This window comes from Dioscorea cayenensis, chromosome 14 (genome assembly GCF_009730915.1).
Source record: "Dioscorea cayenensis subsp. rotundata cultivar TDr96_F1 chromosome 14, TDr96_F1_v2_PseudoChromosome.rev07_lg8_w22 25.fasta, whole genome shotgun sequence".
Classification (NCBI taxonomy): Eukaryota; Viridiplantae; Streptophyta; class Magnoliopsida; order Dioscoreales; family Dioscoreaceae; genus Dioscorea; species Dioscorea cayenensis.
This window is the reverse complement of record NC_052484.1, coordinates 21,317,093-21,336,704: the sequence shown is the minus strand read 5'-3', so window position 1 is coordinate 21,336,704 and position 19,612 is coordinate 21,317,093. Positions and strand designations below refer to the sequence as shown.

General features: G+C 36.6%; 1 protein-coding gene across 1 annotated transcript; it reads right to left on the bottom strand.

The window, feature by feature from the left end:
- Positions 1-5,922: 5,922 nt before the first annotated feature.
- Positions 5,923-14,079, bottom strand: LOC120275470 (filament-like plant protein 4). Its single transcript, XM_039282058.1, is given in 6 exon segments — positions 5,923-6,693; positions 8,115-8,178; positions 8,388-10,782; positions 10,985-11,162; positions 12,678-12,818; positions 13,852-14,079. Coding segments are annotated over 5 exon segments (3,021 nt in total). The 5' UTR covers positions 12,786-12,818; positions 13,852-14,079; the 3' UTR covers positions 5,923-6,417.
- Positions 14,080-19,612: the final 5,533 nt, after the last annotated feature.

Below are 19,612 nucleotides of genomic sequence, written 5' to 3'. Positions count from 1 at the left end.
ATGCTAAGCATGGGAACTTTTCTGAGAGAAATGAGTCTCCGACTGCTATCCAGTGATGAGACAAATTCGTTCAGAGAGAGAGAGAGAGAGAGAGAGAGAGAGAGAGAGAGAGTTCATAATTTTCCCACCCTTCTGTGCGTGTGCCTGTGTGTGTGCGCGTGCGCTCGTTTTTGTGTGAGAGAAGGGGTAAGGTACATGCGCTACCTTTTTCACAACTTCATTCAGTATCAACTTCAACCTCCAAGTCTGTCTGCACAAGGACCCAAAATCATAAATAAATAAAGTCATGCGGTCTAGATTTTGAAAAAGACAATGCTGATTAATTGATAATTTAAGATGATTTGTGCTTTAAGAATTGTACTTTTAAGCACAAGGGAACAGTGATGATACAGTATATGCTTTAATGCTTACATGATCAAGTTTAATTTTGCCAAACAGTTGTATGAGACACAATGCAGTTTGGAAGAAAGGGACTTGCTTATCTGAAAGACATTGTTAAAAGTGTGCTCAATCCAATGGTTGATCCATCCAAGTCATACAATAGTAAACTGTCCTAAGAACGTTACAAGGATTAAAAACCAACACTCCTAATAATCAACCATCAACAATTCAGCAGTAAAATAAATTCCCAATGTTCCCGTAGAATATAATAAATATGTTCAGTCTGGAGCCTAGGGATGGCATGACAGATTAAAAAAAAAAAAAAATAGCTCACTGTTAACTACCACAAAAGGTATCAAGAACAACGAAATTATATAATATATCCATGCACAAGGCTGCATGTGGGGCCTTCCTTGAATTCCTCCAGTTCAGATACGTTAGACTACTACAGTTATTTCCAACTGTTAGATTTCAATAAATAGAAATGCATGAAATCAGGAGGTGCAATGATCTAAGCCATCATCTAAGCCTGGCCCTAAGGAGTTCAGCAAATAAATGTCTCCCATGTGTTACAGCCCCTGGTTTTTCAGTTTTGGAGACCACAATCGAAACCCTGCTTCTCTAGAAGTTCTATCTCTATCCAAACAAAGGCCATCTCCATGTCTCGCTTCACTCTTGGCTACAGCCCATAGGACTCTTCAGAACAACTACATCCATTATTCTAAACGGCTTCCGTCATGAAGTTTATTCACACATGCCGAACCACAACAGCTCCCCAGAGAAAGTGTCCCCAAAAGAACAGAACAGCTATAGCCAATAACCAGTAATAAGCCTCCTCATGAAATATCTGACCATTTTTTTCACCTCTCGCCCACTTCTTAGTCGGGGGCATCACCACTCCTTCACATAAGCATGGGATTAAGGTCAGCAGCAGACTTTCCATGTAGGATCTCTTCTTCTAATTGTTTATATTAATTGGTGGGATCTGCCTGTCAGAGCTCATAGGTACTATAAGTAGCATATGAGTTAGCAATGGACTACAAATTCAGAAAACATAGTAAACAAGTAGACTTCATGTGAATAAAAGTCAAAAGCTTGTGTACAGGCAAGCACATTTAGATACAAAAAAGGGGCCAAAAAATCTATATATCGCCTTGTCTTTTACATCTCTATTTCTATTTGTGTGTACTCAGCATCATTGCTCAAAGTCGTTTATATTTTCAATCCATGACAAATTAATATACAGTTGTTCTCTGGAAAATGATAGTTTGCAGAGCAACTTGTCAATACTATACGGCAACCACCTTTCCTTGTACTATGGCTTAAAAGAAGTTACAAGATCCAATGCTATAAATAATACAATATAGACTCACAATAGCCACAAGTAAGAAAATAATAAATAAGAGCTCTATTTTGATGACATATTTTTCTGATACCTTCATGTTAGCCTCATGCCATCAGACATCAGAAATCCAATGCAAATGATCCATTTCATATAGTCTTACATTTAAGCCATTCGTGTTCATATCACATTTTACTAGAAAAAGTGACCTGCATGGAAGTCTACCTAGAAGAACCCAATTAACATATTTGTTTTTTTTAGTGATTAAAGGAGATGATGAAGATATCAACATCCCCACTCTTGATAATTCAGCCCTTGCTAGTAGCATTGTAATTATTTCTGATATTGTTTATTAACTGTTAATTGTCATATTTCAATATTTTCCCATCTGGCAAGATTTCTTGATCAAGCGCCCATTTGCCTCCCAAATTATGCTTAAATTTAACAGAGCAGTTGGATTAAAAAGTTAGTCTCAAATTCATAATGACATTAGGTGAATAATGTCAACTAAAATCACTAATTTTTAGGCATCCAGGAAATTCTGAAGGCACTGAAGCTGAGAGATGGTTACTTCAGAAATTTTATTTCAAGAGTGAATAATCACACAGGAGATAGTGGAAGGCAAGAAAGAGAATGAGATTAAGACACGGGTTTATGTGATTTATCAAAGTGTCTAGTCCAACTAGCTCTAGGAAATCCTATTGTTTTCTCAAGAGTACACCTCACATTTGAAAACCTCAAGGTGCCCACTGTATATAAAACATTCAGCTAGCAAGAGCGGAGCCGATAAGGAAGCATGGAAGTCCTAATCCTAAAAAGGCCTCGAGTTGCTTTTTTTCATAATATTTCCACTTCAAACAATGAAAGAAGAATGCTAGTGTAACCTCAGTTTCTTCTATATATAATGCTCATGATGTGAAAGGCCATCCGGAAATGAATTATATAACTCAACAAGAAAATACATATATTCCTGTTTCCTTGTCAAATATCTAAATTTCCATCGGTAATTGCAATGACAAAAACTAGTGTATATGGAACGAAATTAGTATAACCACATATGCACGTGGCATGCCTCCAATACACATCCTTGAACAAGATACGTTATCATTGACTACAAGGATTCTATCCTTTCACTAATAATAGAAGTTGATAATCTCAATAATAATCATGGAAACTATAGGAGTGATTGAACAATCTGATCTGCCCTCTTATCCCCTTTTTATATCTTAGTTCTATCATCAAATTATGTGAATGTGAACTAGCTAAAAGAAGACTAAATTGGCCTCTCAGTAGGCCAATCAAAGGCCAAGACTTAGACAGTGATTGAGAGTCCTTTGTGAGTTGCTTATCATTGGTTTTAGACGATAAATGATTGTCCTGACCCTATCTTTTTTACATGCCCAAGTTGCCTATTTCCATTTGTCAAACTTGGCAGTGCGAAGTGTGTTTTTGACACTAGTCTTAATAACTATTAAAGTCCAAAGTAGTTCATCTCCCTCAGAAGTCCAGAGCAAATTATGAAGTCAAAGCATAGATCGGGAGTCGCTCTTCACTAGATTTAGATAACATAGTACTTAGTGGAGAGTATAGTAAGGATAAGCAAATGGACAACTTGTATTCGTAAGATTTTTCTTTTCTTTCACTATTTTCTATAAGCCAAAAGTATACCTACGCTTGCTCAAGTTGAGATCCATCGGCATATTGCAGCAGTCTAATCCAGTAGGGTCACTTTCTATACAGCTAAAGAGTGTTATCTTTATATACTTCTGCAAATCTAAGACAGACCTTTCATTGTCATGGTTGTAAAAAGCAAGGTGTTGAAGGTACAGGGAGGGTCCATGATGTAGGGCGCCTTTGCATGTAGGTGTGGGAGACTAGGAGGGCCCAAATGTGAAAGAGTAACACTAGAGGCCTGGCTATAAATTACGTATATGAATTGATGGTGAGATTTGCAACAGAATTCCTACATTGAAGAGCTTCACCAGGATGTTAGTATCACTGGGCCAGGTGATGCTCCTCCGGTGCTAATGGTTGGAAATTGGCAGAAGAGAGTCACCACAAATAGAAACGGAGAGAGACAGAGAGAGAGAGAGAGAGAGAGAGAGAGAGAGATTTGAGTGGGGACTCTTGCGGTAGAGGAACAGCTGTGCTAGGGTGGCCGTCACACAACCTGCTGGGCAGGTGGTGACCCAGCTGCTTGTATAGGCTAGAGTATAGGCCGGTAGCAACATGCGCAAGCAGGCGGTGGCGATGGAGACCTAGCAGGCTAATAATGTGGTTTTCTTATAAAGTACTAAGTGTTAAATATTAATATCTAAATACACTTGTAGTTACACGGTTGTTATCCTCTATGTCATCACCGAAAACCATCAGCTCTATGTACTATTCCTATTTTCCAACATCCCAATTTCTTTACGCTATATATTTATCGATTTGCTTCTCTAATATGCAATTCTTTATTCCTCTATAGTCCCACACTTTGAAATGCAGAGAAGAAAATATAAAAAATAATATGGTGCACAAGTCTTCAAAACGTGGGTAACACTTTCTTTTAGGCTTAATATATTTTCATCTAATTCAAATCTTGGATGCAAATTAGATTGAATGGTGTATTTTCTTTAGGATACAATGAAAACTCTTGAGTATGGTTTACACTCTCAAACTCAAACAAAGACAATAATGGTTTTTACAAATTGAAAGTTTAGTTCTATCTTTTGTGCACTCAAAAAACAAAACAAGTGAATTTGTAAAGAGTTTGTTTTTCATTCAATTGGCTTCAATAATGATAAGGGATCATTTTTATAGGAATGAAGTTGTGTTTAATAAAAATACACACCACTTCAAATTCAATACACCTCTTCATTTTTAAAATCCTCTCACACACCCAAGGATGAAGCTCAATCAAAGGCCGAGGTTTTAATCCTAGAATTTTAATCCCTGCTAACAGATGAGGGTTTTCTTTCAGTCCCCATGGGTGACTTGTGAGAATTGATGCAGCCAAATTACAATGGGATCTAATATTTTAACGAAGATTGATCATGCCATTTTTCTCAAATCTTTCCTCAAAACAATCAGTAAATTCTTCTATTGAAAATGGCATTATGAAGGGCAGGACATTCAAAGCTGAGTACTTCATTCAAAATGAACACATAAATAAATGAAACACAACATCATGTATCCATATGCATGAAAATAACATTAATCTAGTCATGATCTCATTGTAATGAAGAATTAATCTAGTATGTTCTCATTGCAAAGCAACATTAATCTAGTCATGATCTCATTATAGTGCAACATTAATCTATTCATGCTCTTATTGTTATGCACTATCTACCACAGGTTTGATCTCTGTAAAATTTAAAAACATGGCGAGTGAAGACTATTCTAGGAGCATGGAATTTAAGCAGTCTAATACTTAAATAAAGCTTGATCATGCTCATTTTTCCCCCAATCTTTTTTCAAAGAATATCAGTAAAGTCTTATAAAAATGACATTATGAAGGACAGGACACTCAAAGCTGCGTACTTCTTTCAAAAGGAATATATAAATAAATGAACCACAGCATTATGCATCCATATGCTTGAACATAAGGCCATTAAGTCATGCTCTCATTGCAATGCGCCATCAATCTAGCCATGCTCTTATTGTAACGCACTAGCTATCACGGGTTTGATTTCTGAAAATTTAAAACATATGGCAAGTGAAGAAGATTTTAAGCGAATGCATGAACAAGTAGCACTTACATCCCCAATCCTCCGCCAAAGTGCTTTCTTTGGTTCCTACTCCATGTAGTTCTCAAATTGATGAGGTGTTTTATTCTATTTCCTCCATGTATAACTCCTATTGATGTGCTTCTTTCTTCAACTCCACAATAAACCTGCCAAGAATTCGAGACACCATAGGAGACATAAGCAATGGCACAATGCACATCAGCAAGAGTTCACTAGTTACAAAGTCACAAAACCAAAGAGGGCAGGATATATTACCAGAAACCTTAAAGTTGAAATTGTCTTTTACACTCTGAAAGAAACTGGCATCGTTGATTATGCCAATCTGAAAGTACAATAAATTCATAATTATATTTGTCAAAAATAAGTTGATATATCTCCGGACGACCTCTTTTCATGTGCAATGAATGGTGTACATCTAACAACAGGTAATTGTACCAGACTTAAGTGGTCATACAAAATATAAATAGATAAATAAAATAAATAAATCATCTTTAAAGGAAAACTAGGAACATAATCCTTTATGCCAACATACAGTGAGACTGCTTCTGAAACTTGTGAAACGCCTAATGCGCAAATTTCTCAACGTCTGCAATGATAAAGAACATGCGTCCTGTAACTTCTACTATAGCAATGAACTCTGTTTGGGCACAATGGTAACTGACAAGACCAATGGGCGAATGGCTTTGAAATGGTATACATATTTTACACGGCAAGAACTTTAAGAAAGCTGAGTAATCAGGTTGACTCAAAAATCATCATGCATTACAGTATATCCACATACTATTGGCCACTCTTCCCTTTCGAGAAAAATCTGCTGAAGACCCGCCCTTGCTTCTCAGGCACTATTGTACTGAAGTTTGAAGACTCAGATGATCTCAATGACCTCTGCTTTTGGGGCTTGGAGCTAATAGGAGATCTCAAAAAAGAGCTCGATTCAGTCTTAGATAGGCCCACATACAGATCTCACACATCTGAAGCGGATTCACCTGTGTTCTTCGAATTAAAGGCAGAAAAATTTCCCCTCTGTGCCTGGTCTGACTGCTGTGGACTGGGCATAGTTGGAGAATGAAAGCCAATTAGGCTTGGTTGATCTTCCAAAGAAGCATCACTCTTCCTCTGTTTGTCATTAGGAGAGGAGTCCATTAGCGGTGGGTGCATTACTCTCAGTTGCTTGCTGAGAAGAAAAATAGTCTCCTGACACCCTGCAAGTTTCTCAGCAGCTGCTGCAAGCTCTCTCTCCTGTTGCACCACATGATAAGGAACTTAAACAATAAACTAAAGGAGAACGGTATTTCAAAGGACATTTATGTATCAAATTGAATGTATGAAGAGATAGTTCAATAGGACCAACAAATTATGTTGAAATTAACAAATCAGCTTAGGGAATTTTTAGTAAATTGAATATGAATGCTGTACAACTTCAAAATCATCTCGCAAATAGAAAAAAAAAAGTCCCAAAAAGGAAGGCACTGTTCTTTAGTTAAAGTAGAAGAATTATCAGCCAGATAAGCAAGAATTTGAAATGAAGGAAGAATGGTAGCACCATTAAGAGCAAGAATAGATTTTTGTTTGTCTCTCATAAATTTTATAAGCAAGTACATAAAAGGAAAAAGATAAAACTTTCAATGACAATAAACTACAGCATAGTGCAATAAACACAAGATAAAACTTTCAATGATAATAAACTACAACGTGTGCATGTTATTATCCAAGGAAAAAGGGAATATATCCCAATGCAGCTTCTGCGATTACCAGATAATTTTCTCAGCAACTAGCACTGATATTTAGATTCTCACGCATATACTCATAGTAGATACGATCTACTAACTCTGAACCACATGTATAAATCTGATGTATGAGATCAGGATCTATATTGGGCTCAAAAAATGATACTATGACTAACCCAATAATATCAACAAGAAGCTACATTATAAGATAGACTTTGATCCAACAATATAGCTGCAAGTGCTAATGTAGTGAAGGCTTTTTTTTAAAAAAAATTTATTTATTATTTTTTTTTTCCCCATTCAAAGAACCAAGAAACTCCAAACCAGAATCTATTATATACCATGTATTAGGCTCAAAGACATTAAAATTGATAAAGGTAAATAACCTACACAGATTATAGAAGAAAAAAAATGGTATAATAGGACAAATTAATTATATAACAATGAACTCTCAAAGACACACACTAACAAAATGGTGTACTGTACTAAAAAAAATCCTCTCGCCAAGATTTTAAGAATATATGCAATTTTGGTATGGTAAAAGCTCCAAGCTTAGAAAAATCTTAGATGTTTGGTTTAGCCACATGATATTAACGCCTTAAATCTGGTTTGAGAAGGTAAATGGTAGAATGCTGTCTTTGAGGATTCTACTCAAACAACAAAAGGCATTGGAATCAAAGTTTATCAACATAATGCACCAGGACAAAGGTACTGGAAGTGTGAACTTCTGAACTCCAATGAATAAGGTTGATGCAGTGTCAAGCTCAAGAATAAAGATCAATTAATCAATTAAAGAAAAAAAATGATTCGAACAGAAAGAAAGTCCATGAAATGGAATACACAACTCCTATGATAGCCCTCACATTTCTGCTTCTGTGAGGAAGTCATAATTTTGCAAAAATCCTACCTTTCAAACAATATTATAGTCCATACCTGTTGAGCCTTGGGACCTGCATCAGCATCTAAAGGAAGGGAGCAACTTGCAAGCTTCTCATTCCTTGATGCAAGTAAGAAGTCAAAAGGAAACGATAAGTGAAAGGAGTTGCAATATTCTGATAAACTTAATGCAAGAGTTAAGAATAGAAAGACAATGGGCCTGCATCTAGCATAAAATATGAAAAATTCAACCTGAAATTTCTAAAGCAAGCAACAAGAAAAGTTCTAAAAAAAACTTGAAAGATATGATTGCATATTTTGAACCCTAACCTTTCCATCTTCTCTTTAAGGTTTTTGTATTTGTCCAAATAGTCCTGATGGGAATGCTTTTCTTCTTGAAGATCCTTTTCCAATGTTTCTGCCTTCAATTGCAGCAGGTTTATCTCAGTTACTAATTCCTGAGTTTGAGTTTCCAGCAACTTGTATGATTCAGTCATACACTTCAACTGTGTCTGAGCCAAACTATTTGATTTTTGGCATGCACCTAGCTCTAATATAAGCTCGGATAAGTGCTGCTCTGTTTCAACCAGCTGAATTTTTGTCTGTTCCAGTGATGCAGTACATCTAGCAAGGTCCACCTTCAAGTTCTTATTCTCCAGCTTTAATTGTTCCAACTCTTCTGATGAGCACTCATCAATCGTGGGCATTACCCCATAGGCAGAATCAATGGGCTCTTCAACCTTCAATGTGGGGGGTTGATGAGAGTCAAGTAAGGATCTTTCTTTCGTTGGTTCATGTTGAGTTATTTTCTTCTCTAGCAGCGTTACTTTGTCTACGTAATCAGAACTGTTTTCACCCTCACTGTGCTTAGTCTTGAACATGTTAAAAGTCAACCCACTCATAGCAAACATGGTATTAGACAATGCAATTACAAACTCATCTAAAACCATCTTTTCCGAGAGAACTCTGTCAACACATGCAGAGAATTTCTTAAACTCTTCATCCAGTTCATGACTGTCAGAAAACGTACTTTGAATTTTCAGAGCATCTCTACCAAAAGAGATCACAAAATCATGAACTTGAGAAATGGCATTCTTCAACTTTTGATCAATGGCGTGCTTGGTGTCTATAAATGAGGTTGATATTTGCTCCAAGGATGTACCACTTTTTGCAGTTTCCCTTGCATCCTCTGGATATTGTTGTTGATCATTAGTAGCATTTGCAGACAGATTTTCCTCAATGATACAACTGCTGGAATTCAGAGGCAAATCTTCTTGTACATGTTGGACTATATGGTTGATTTCCTCCAAGACTTTATTCAAGTTGGGCTCCACTAATTGAGATTGAAATAGCAAAACAATTCTTGACTGAAGTTCTGACAGTGGAACATTATTTCCCTTTGATGCAACTTGCTTCTCAAGTTGTCCCGTGCATGAGAACATCAGCTTTGATTGACCCTTACCACCATCATTCTGAACAATTTGAGTAGTATCAGCATTCCCACTAATTGCCTTTCCGGTTTCACTTTTAGGAAGGATGACATTTTTATCTGTTCCTGTCGATAAACAGGCAAATCTCTCCATCTCCAGAAAATCATCCATAAGATCCATGTGGCTGGACTTGTCTGTTTTCTTAGCCTTGTCAACCTCTTCTTCTTTATTTAAGTTTGAGAACTCTGATAATGTGCCTTCCCCAGATTCCAAACAGCTACCCTCCTCATCAATAACATCTAATGGCATTGAGGACTTGCTTGGCAGGTTGCTCTCATTTAATGAATCTTCAAGGATCAGATTGATATCTGGTTTTGAAGGACCCGTTTGTTGGTTCAGAACAAGCATATGTGATTCAATGGTGTGAAGCCTGTTCACTGTTTTAGCACACAAATTTCTTGTAGTTTGCAGCTCACCATTTCGTTTTGACAATGCCTCTTTTAGCATTTTTGTTTCCTCCTCCATAGATAATAATCGTGCAGTAAGAAACTCATTCTCTTTCTGGAACTGCTGGAAATTTTCATAGGCAAAATCTGGAGCTGGTGCAAAATGTGGGCTGGAACTCCTAGGTGAAGATCGCCGCATTCTTGGTTCCCCATAAACCCGGCCTAAATTTTCAACTTCCAACTTCATTTGAGCTAATGCAGCAGGTCCAGGCAACTTTTTTCGAACAAGACCTCATAGCCTTTGGCACTCTGCTTCAAGTTTTGTTATTTTTTTGACGTCTTCTGCATGTTGCTTGCTTGCTACTTCAGCAGATCTTATGCTCATATTCTTTTCTTCATTGCGAATTTCAAGTTCCTTAGAGACTATATGCAGTTCGTACTTCAAAGAATTTATTTCCCTTTCACATGATTGTAAATTGCTTTTCACCACTTCAATCTGAGCATCAGCTTGAGTTTTTTCATCACTGACCTGGATCAGCACATTAGTTCTCTCTTGAAAGGACTGTGAAAGTGCAGCGTTTTCTGCAGATGCCTTCAGTAGTTCTTGTTCAAAATCATCTATCTTGGCCTCCAGTTCTGACCTTATTTTTTCCCATTGCTTAGTTTTTGCAAGCACTACATCCTGTAATTTTTGCTGACTTTCTTCCTTCACACTCCGGATTTGCTTCATACAATCCTTAAGAGCACTATCAAGTTGGGACCCTTGCTCTTCAGCTGTAAGCTTTAGCCATGTCACAGATTCAAGTTGCTGTTTCAATGACAAGGCTTCTGCTTCAGCCTTTTCCCAGCCTAAAATATTAAAAGAGACTGAGTGTGTGAATTTATCAACATTTAATCAACAATATTTTCAAGTAAATGTCGATACCTGAACTAAATACACACAGCACATTCATAGTGCTCAGGAAATCATAATGTTCAGGGCTCCCTCAAGTTAGAAGTAAAAATCAATAAACCTATAAATATTGGAGATTTTTTAGGGGAAAAATGTGACCTGAGACTGCTTCTTCAGCAACTTTCACGTGCTGTTTTACAAGCTCCTCTTTTGTGGTGATTTCAGATTGGGCGGAAGTTAGTTTTTCAGTTAGGAATTTAACTTCATCCTCCAATGCAGTCAGTTGTGCATATGATTCTTCTGAAATTTGTACATAGTTTACACTTTTGGCATTTTCCTTCAGAGATATAACATAATCCAAGAGAAACTGATCAGTCCCACCTTAAACAGAAAACAATGTACAAACTAAATCTTCTGGAAATGAATGCTATTGGCTCACCACATGCGCACACACACAAAAACAGAAAAACAAGGTCAGTTTCAAACACATTAGTATACTTAAACAAGAAACAAATTAAAAAATCTAAGTGATAAAATAAAATGCAACAAATGATAAGACAGGTCTAAAAGATTACTGAATTTTGAACATGAATGAAAGAGAGGACATCACAAGAATATGGGTTATATACACAAACAGAATAATGCAATTCATTGGATGCACTAGAAAGAAAAACATAAGTGGCCTGCAAGTGGCAGATGCACCATGCCTTATTCCAAAAGGTTTCTGCCGGCAGTGGTGCAACAGTAATGCGTGAATGACCATGTATATCAGATAATTTCTTACTGGTTTGAATCTAGAACTTTAAGAAACTTGTTCACAGTGTAGAATAATAACCTCCAAGTAATTCAGTTGCCATTAAAGAAAATATGTCTTCCAACCCTTCAGAGTTTGTACCAGAACATGTATGATCAAACCAGTAACCTCTCCTTTGGAATTTGGTCAGCAGTCTGAGCAGTTAGAGATAAGTCGATGTGCACAAATCCACATAATCCAGATAAACTGCATTATATTTATCCAATAATCCTCCTACTATTTCCTCCATTAATTTCTTCAGTGATCTCTTCCACGGTAATATTTTTCAGAATAAATTACTTCAAGAACCACTTCAAGATGATCCATCTTGGCCTGCTTCAATAATCTACAGTCTTGAGAACTTCCATAATCACCAGATTATTGTTCAAGCACGAATCATGACACCTTTCTCTACACAGTAGAGGTCCAGCACGAGTTTTGTTAAGTTTGCATAAAACTGAATCAAATTTAAAACACTGCTAAGCACAAACTTCAAACTGCTCCTACTTCTTACATACCCAAATGGAGTATGATGTCCGCTGTGAGTTCAAAAACTTTAAGAAATGTTAGATATATCAACTACCTTACCAGTTATGCTGTCGTCACTTGACACTTGAGTACTTCACTAATTGTGTGGGTCATTTCCCTAACAAGATTACTGTTCTCTATTTAAACCAAGAGGTTGAATTGGTATGTTGAGTAACTTGATCAATTCACATTAACGTACACTTGGTTTAGAAGTAAACAGTACTTAATAGGTGATGCCTAGACACTACATGGAAAACAGTGCTTAATAGTTAATACCAAGACACTACACGGTAACAACCTCAGTTACATTAATAAGCAAAGGCAATTTCAACAGACAGAAGCAGTTCTCAAACTATCCCAAAAATAACACAGCTTCAACCCAAAATTAGAAATGAGAATATTTTGTCATTATTTAATGAATACAAATTATATTTGTCAACCGCCATGGTATTTATCATCTTCACAGATTAGTTTTTAAGTTCCAAGCTTGTGAGTCAAGTATCAACTCAGAGAAGAAAAGCAAGAGCAAACCTGATCCACTTGATTGCCTCCCAAACTAGACAGAGTTGCAGCAGGAGAATCAATAGTTACTGCTTTTTCAGATGATTTCTTCTTCCAAGGCCAACTCCGTTTATCCATTTTCAATTATCTGTCTTCAATGTGGACTGAAATCTATTTAAAACAACCAAAAAAGGCACCTATCAATTATGAATTCTATGTAACATTTTGATTCGACACACTGTATCAAGTGACTATGAACTAGTTTTATCAACTCAAAAAACTATTAGCAAGATCATTCAACAGCCTATCCATTCAAAATTATTTATAGCAGACTTCCATGAATGTGTAAACTAGAGCTAGCTCATGATTTCCCCATCATTGATTCAAACTGATGAACTGGCATGGTTGAAACTTCAGGCAAAAAAGTTTGGCGGGATCAGTAGATCCAGTAATCAAAGTTATATGCACACAAAAGACATAAATAAACAAATAAATAAAATCCTACAAAAATAGCAGAAAGAGGAAATAATTGGATATAATAAATGAGAACACAACAGAAGATGATGCGTGTGTATATATATATATATATATATATATATTCATTGAAGAAAAATTAGCAGAAGTACTCAAAGAACCAAACAAGCAGAACAATTGGATAAACTCCACAACTGATAAAAAGGCGGCAAAGGACTCAAATTTCACACCAAAATGAAATCAGAAACGTGAAATCTCGACAAGCAAGCAACAGATTCGGACAAGAATTTCGCATACCAAGTGGAACAAAAGCTCAGCTTTCTGGACAAGAGACGGAATCCCAAAGAATACTATGTCATGGACGGAAAAGTGAGAGAACAAAAATTAAGATAAAACTCTGCGCTAAATCGCAGACTTCGATGCATTCCGAGAAGTTAAAAAAATCTAACCAAACCTTCTACAATCCAAACATAAGATGAAAAAAAGAAACATCGAAATGAAAAAAATAATTACTCTCGGATACGGTAAGAAATCAAATCCAAAAGGAAGGTAAAAAAAACCAATAAAATCGATGCCGACAATCATTGATTGCTTAATGAAATTATCACCATTCTCCAAACAAACAAATCACAATCGAAGCTAAAACTCCAAAATCCCAAAACAACTCCAAATCTAGAATTAAATAAATAAATAAATAAATAAATAAAAGAAGAAGAAGAAGAAGAAGAACCAGAAGCTCAGCAGACGAAAATGCAAGCTATTAACCACCAATTCCAGTGTGGATCCGATGAATTGATCGATCTCAGCAACTCTACATGATCTCCCAATCAAACTGAACATCTTTCAGGAGCTCATCCACCACTGCTGAGCGTCTGAGAGGGAGAGGGGAGAGGGGAGAGGGAGAGGGAGAGAAAAATGAGTGTTTATATATAAGACTGCAAAAGAAGGCGGTATAAATATTCGCGGTTGGTGGCACTTAAAAGCAAGCCATCGGAAAAGGAGGCACCTATCAAAGATGTATTAATCCCACATTTGAAAGTATAACATGGACCTTGATTTATTAAATCTCAATTGTGATGATCTTTGTTCTGATAATGATTGGGATTTCTCTAAGCTTTCTCTGCTTTTTGGATCTGATGTTAATGTTTTTAACTCCAAGCTGGGTAAAGTGGATTATGCTTCTTCAAATATGTGGGTTTGGGTTCCCAAATCTCGTAACATCTCCATTACCTCTTCGGTTTATCATTTTCTCAACAATAGAGGTTCGGACCCGATTCACTGGAATGGCTGGAGGTATCTTTGGTCCCTTAAATTGATTCCAAGAGTGAAGTATTTTCTCTGGTTAACTTTCCTTGGAAGACTCTCTACTTCGGATTATCTTCACGCTATCAATTTGGGTCCTCATAACATGTGTATTTTCTGTAATCTATATCCTGAATCTCCGGAGCATATTTTTCATACTTGCAGTAAATCTCAATGTGTGTGGGCTACTCTTTTCAATTTGACTGGTTCACAATTTCTGTTTTCTAATGGCTTCTCATCTGGTGATTGGATTTCGCAATCAATGTATTCTATGAGGATCAAAATTATCATTGCCTATGCTGCTTGGTTCCTCTGGAAGGCCCGGTGTGATGCAATATTTCGTAACTCCATACCCAATTTTATTTTTATTGCTCATAAAGCTTTGAGTTATGCTAATCAGTCTTCTTTTGCTTATGGTAATTATAACTGCAGGCATTTAATTCTCTCCAATTTCGTCAGCTCAGATGGGCTTTTCCTTTTCATTGCTACATCCTGGAATGATCAAACGCAGGTGGGATTCGGGGGGTTCTTCATTTCTTCTTTTAATTATGTTATTGTCTTTGCAGGTTGCCTTCCTTAATTGGCTGAATCCCATGTTGATGCTGACCTGCAAACTTTGGAGGCTGCGTTGCTGGCTGCTGCGGCGATTCCTCTTCAAATTCGCAACATATTCACTGGCAATTCAAGTGTTTCAACTATTCTTAGATCGTCTGAGCATGTTTGTTCCTGGCGCCTTACCCCTCTTATAATTTCCGTTACGAGGCTTATTCTTGATGCTGGCTCGCCTCGTCTTAACGTGATTCCTAGGATCTGGTTAAATCTTGCACTCGAGTTTGCGATGGTTGATCGTAATCTTCATACCTTGAGCCTCTTTCATTCTGGCCGAGATCTTCCTCAATGGCTTATGAGATCTATTGTTGATGCTGGTTTTGTGTTTCATTAATTTTGCTTTGTTTGTTTGTATTGCTCTTCAGTGTTTCCTTTATTTTTATACTAGGTTTGCTATTTGTATTTTGCCTTTGTTTGTTGGTTTGTATTTTCGAACTCTTTGTAATTTTTTCTTATCTTAATAAAATAGCTCTATGAGCTCCTTTTTTTCAAAAAAAAATGTATTCTAATAGTTCCGGAGGATGTGGCGGCTGTGACTTTGAACTGTGTGACTGGGTTGCTCCCGGTTACGTATCTGGGTATCCCAATCTCGGGGGGTAGGCCTCGTAAGCAAGACTGGGAAGGGCTGATTGCTAAAGTTAGGCAACGTTTGACCTCCTGGAAGAGTAGGCTTTTATCTATTGGGGGTCGGCTTACGTTAATTAACGCGGTGCTCACTGCGATTCCTACATATTGGATGTCGATTTTTCGGCTGCCAATGTGGGTCATTAAAGCGATTGACCGTATCAGAAGAGACTTTTTGTGGTCGGGACCATATATTGATAAACCAGGTTGTCGATTGGTGAGTTGGAAGGCCTTATGCCGAGCTCGGGATCAAGGTGGGTGGGGGATTATTGACTTGTCTAATTTTAATCAAGCTTTGCTGGGGAAATGGTGGTGGAAGTTTTCGAATGAGCAGGATTGGGGAGGGTCTGAGGTGATCAAGTTTAACTATGGAAGCGTGAGTTGGAATATGTTCCCACGACTGCGTGGGAGGGTGTCTTACTTTCTGGAAAGGTGTCTTGAGTACGCTGCCTGCATTAAGATGTTGTATTTCAAGTGATATCAAGTCAGGATTGGAAACCCTCTTTTGGAAGGATAGGTGGATCAATGGTAGGGCCCCTATGTCATTGTGGCCAGATTTATTTAGGAGTGGTGGACAACAGGACGCAACTTTCTGGGAGCTTAGTCACTTATTGGAGATGCAACCTTTTTGTGAAGTTGACGAGATTGTGCAAGTTAGGAAGAGGTGGAGAAGATCAGGACAGGAGGTGAAGGACGTTAGACGGTGGGCACTTAATGGTAGTGGGTTATTCTCGGTGAAGTCTCTTTACAACTTTTTGAATGATGGGGGTTTAAGATGCGAGATAGCGAAATTCTTCTGGAAAAACAATTGCCCCAAAAAGGTTACCGTCTTTAATTGGCTGGTTTTGAAAAATAAGATTTTATTGTTGGAAAACCTGGAGATTAGGCGTTGCAACAAGCTACCGACTGCTACGTGTGTTATGTGCCACGCGGAGATTGAATCTGTGGATCATTTGTTCCTACATTGTGAGTTTGCTAGAGAGGTGTGGGGGTTCTTCAGGCAGTGGTGGTGTTTGTCGGACCTCCCGAGCTCGATGAGCGGTATCTGGCTAGGGTGGCGTGGTTTGGTGAGACCTGATCGTAGGGTAGCAGTGGACTTAGTGATCAAGGCATTAGTTTAGAATATTTGGCTTGCGCGCAATGATAGAATTTTTAATGCTAAAATTCTACCTGCTCACTGTATTGTACTTGGTATTAACAAAATGCTTCTATCATGGTTCGATGCTCTTGCAGATAATTCCAAGGCGAAATTTGTGGAGGTCGAGGCTAATGTTAGGCGCAGTCTCGAGTTCATGGAGGCGAGGGGCCAGGAAGAGAGGGTTGGCACGATTGCCGAGGAGGCACCGGATCACATCACGGGCTAGGCGCTTTTCTTTTTGGTGGGGTCGGAGGATACCCGTTCATCCTCTCTTTTTGTGTTTTGTTTTCCCTCTTATCACTTCTTGTGGTACAAGTGGGGTTTTGTTTGTAGGATTGGACTTATATTGTTGCTTTTATTAATCGAAGTGGTTTATCCACCTTTTAAAAATAAAAATAAAAAAATAATAAAAATAAAAATAAATAGTTCCACTCCACATCTGGAATATTACCTGATTTTATCATTCTTGTTAAATTATTCTAGGGAAAACATGGGAGAAGCTTTTCAGGGAGCCACAAACCTCCGCCAAAATTGATTGGGTTATTTAAACGCTTTCTTGGAATGATGAAATAGGCTATGATATGCATTTCCATTGAATAAACATTGTATTATCGCTGAAGGCATAACTATGCTGGGAAGCAGGGGCGGAACCAAGGGGGGGCTAGCAGGGGCTGAAGCCCCCTCTCGGTGCCGGAGAAAATACTTTTTAAACAATATAAGATTTGATGATTTTCGATTTTTCTATATTTAATTTCATGTAAAATACAATATTTGGACATATGAAAGTGTGGTGTATGGATTTGCTTTAGTGGTTAGTGGGTTTATCCATAAGGTTTTGGGTCTTTTGATCCACCCAAGTTCAAATCCCACATAGTGCATTTTATTTTTTAATTTAAAAATTACTATTATTTCAAAATTTTAATAAAATAAATCTTATATATAAATTTTGCATTTTTTTCACATTTTATTTTTAAATTTAAAAATTACTATTATTTCAAAATTTTAATAAAATAAATCTTATATACAAATTTTTAGTAATTTAAAAAGTTTGAATTGATTATAAGATCTAATATATATACATATATGTTATAATGCACTATATATGCTTTAGAGTGAAACAACAAAAGTTTTTTTATAAACAATAGCTTTGATTGTTTAGTAGTGAGGATGATCAATTTTACCATATTTATACAAACTTGAGATGTATTCTTTATTTGTTGAATTATCGAAAAATCTCATATATTTTCTATCGAGTAATAACAAAAATTTTTAAATTATACTTTATATAATATGTGTATTCAAATTTTTTGGTTATATTAATACATTATTCTTTATTTAAAAATAATTATTTTTGTTAGATACTTTTTACTTTTTATTTTTGCGCTTTAGCTCATGCCCTCTACCATTTGAAGTCCCTTGCTCCGTCCTCATCGGGAAGGAATGCATTTCATGGTAGATACAAACTTAACATGTATGTGGATTTGAATTACCTTAAAAACTTTTCAGGCTCAGTTATATATTTGGTTTGCATTTAATATAATTGTACTTGTAATCTCCCTTTACCAAATGTCATTGTGTTTCTCATATAATTAAAATTTTCTTTGTTGAAGTTTTAAATTAAATCCATTGCATAGATGTGACAGAGCATGAGAAAATATAAATGCCTTTGCACGGATCTACATATCTATGCTTGGAATATATATACCACTGAATTGGCATTAATATTTTTTATTTCTCAATCACATGTATATATCTATTTGAATTAGGTTACCTAATATTTACAAGAAATGATAATCTAGCATGCGGACTTGGTCAACATGTAAAGTTTTTTTCTTTTTTTTGGAAAAAGAATAAAGATTTTTTTTCAATCCATGAATAAGGGGTTTGTATTTCAATAAAATGGCAAACAATGGATCTTGGCTGCTAACGCCTTACTGTACTTCACTAAGTTCCAATCGTGACTTGTGATGGATTTGGATACTACTTACAACTTTACTGTGGGATTTTGCATTTTGTGCATTTTTGGTTCATGCGTGTAATGTATTTTCTACATGAAACTATATGTATTTCTATATGTACTTTGTATTTTACCTGTATAATGTATTTCTATATGTCAAGAAATACATTTGCAAGTATATAAAACTACTTCTAGGAATCATTTTGAAGAGTATCTGCTGGTCTCATTTCTATTTTACCTAATAGATTAGATCCAAAGTTACTCCACATCAATGGATCTGTGGTGCCCTAAGCCACCGGCAGCATTCACTGGCTATCCAACACATGGTGAAGAAGATATGTCCCAATTAGATAGGTTTGGATGACTACTCAGTACTCATTACTGTTGGCTATTAATGAAGAGAAGGAGAAGAGGAGTAACAGAGTATCTAAAGGAGTTCAAGTTGGTGGCAGTTAAAGTAGTTAGATGATTGTTGCCATGTCAGCATAAGTTGCTGCCACATTAGCATTAACAGTTATTTGTTATTTAGTCAGTTAAATTAGTTGAGCAAAGATAGTATATAAAAAGAGATGCTTGTATTGAAATTTCAATCTTTTATTCAATGAATTCACTACATTCAATTCTCAATGAAAAGTTCTTGTTCTTTTCCTCATCTTTTGTTCTTCTGATGAATTGATCTCTGGAAGCCTCAGTTCTTGAGGATTTGGAGCTGCTGTTCAAGAGGTGATCAACTTTTGATTTAATCTGCACACAATCAACAATTACTCGGTCAATTGTGATTCTAATTTTATGACAAAGTTTGCAACACTTTGCATTAGTAAGTTTGTGTTTGTGTTGTTCTAGGAAGGGGGATCAGCTAGG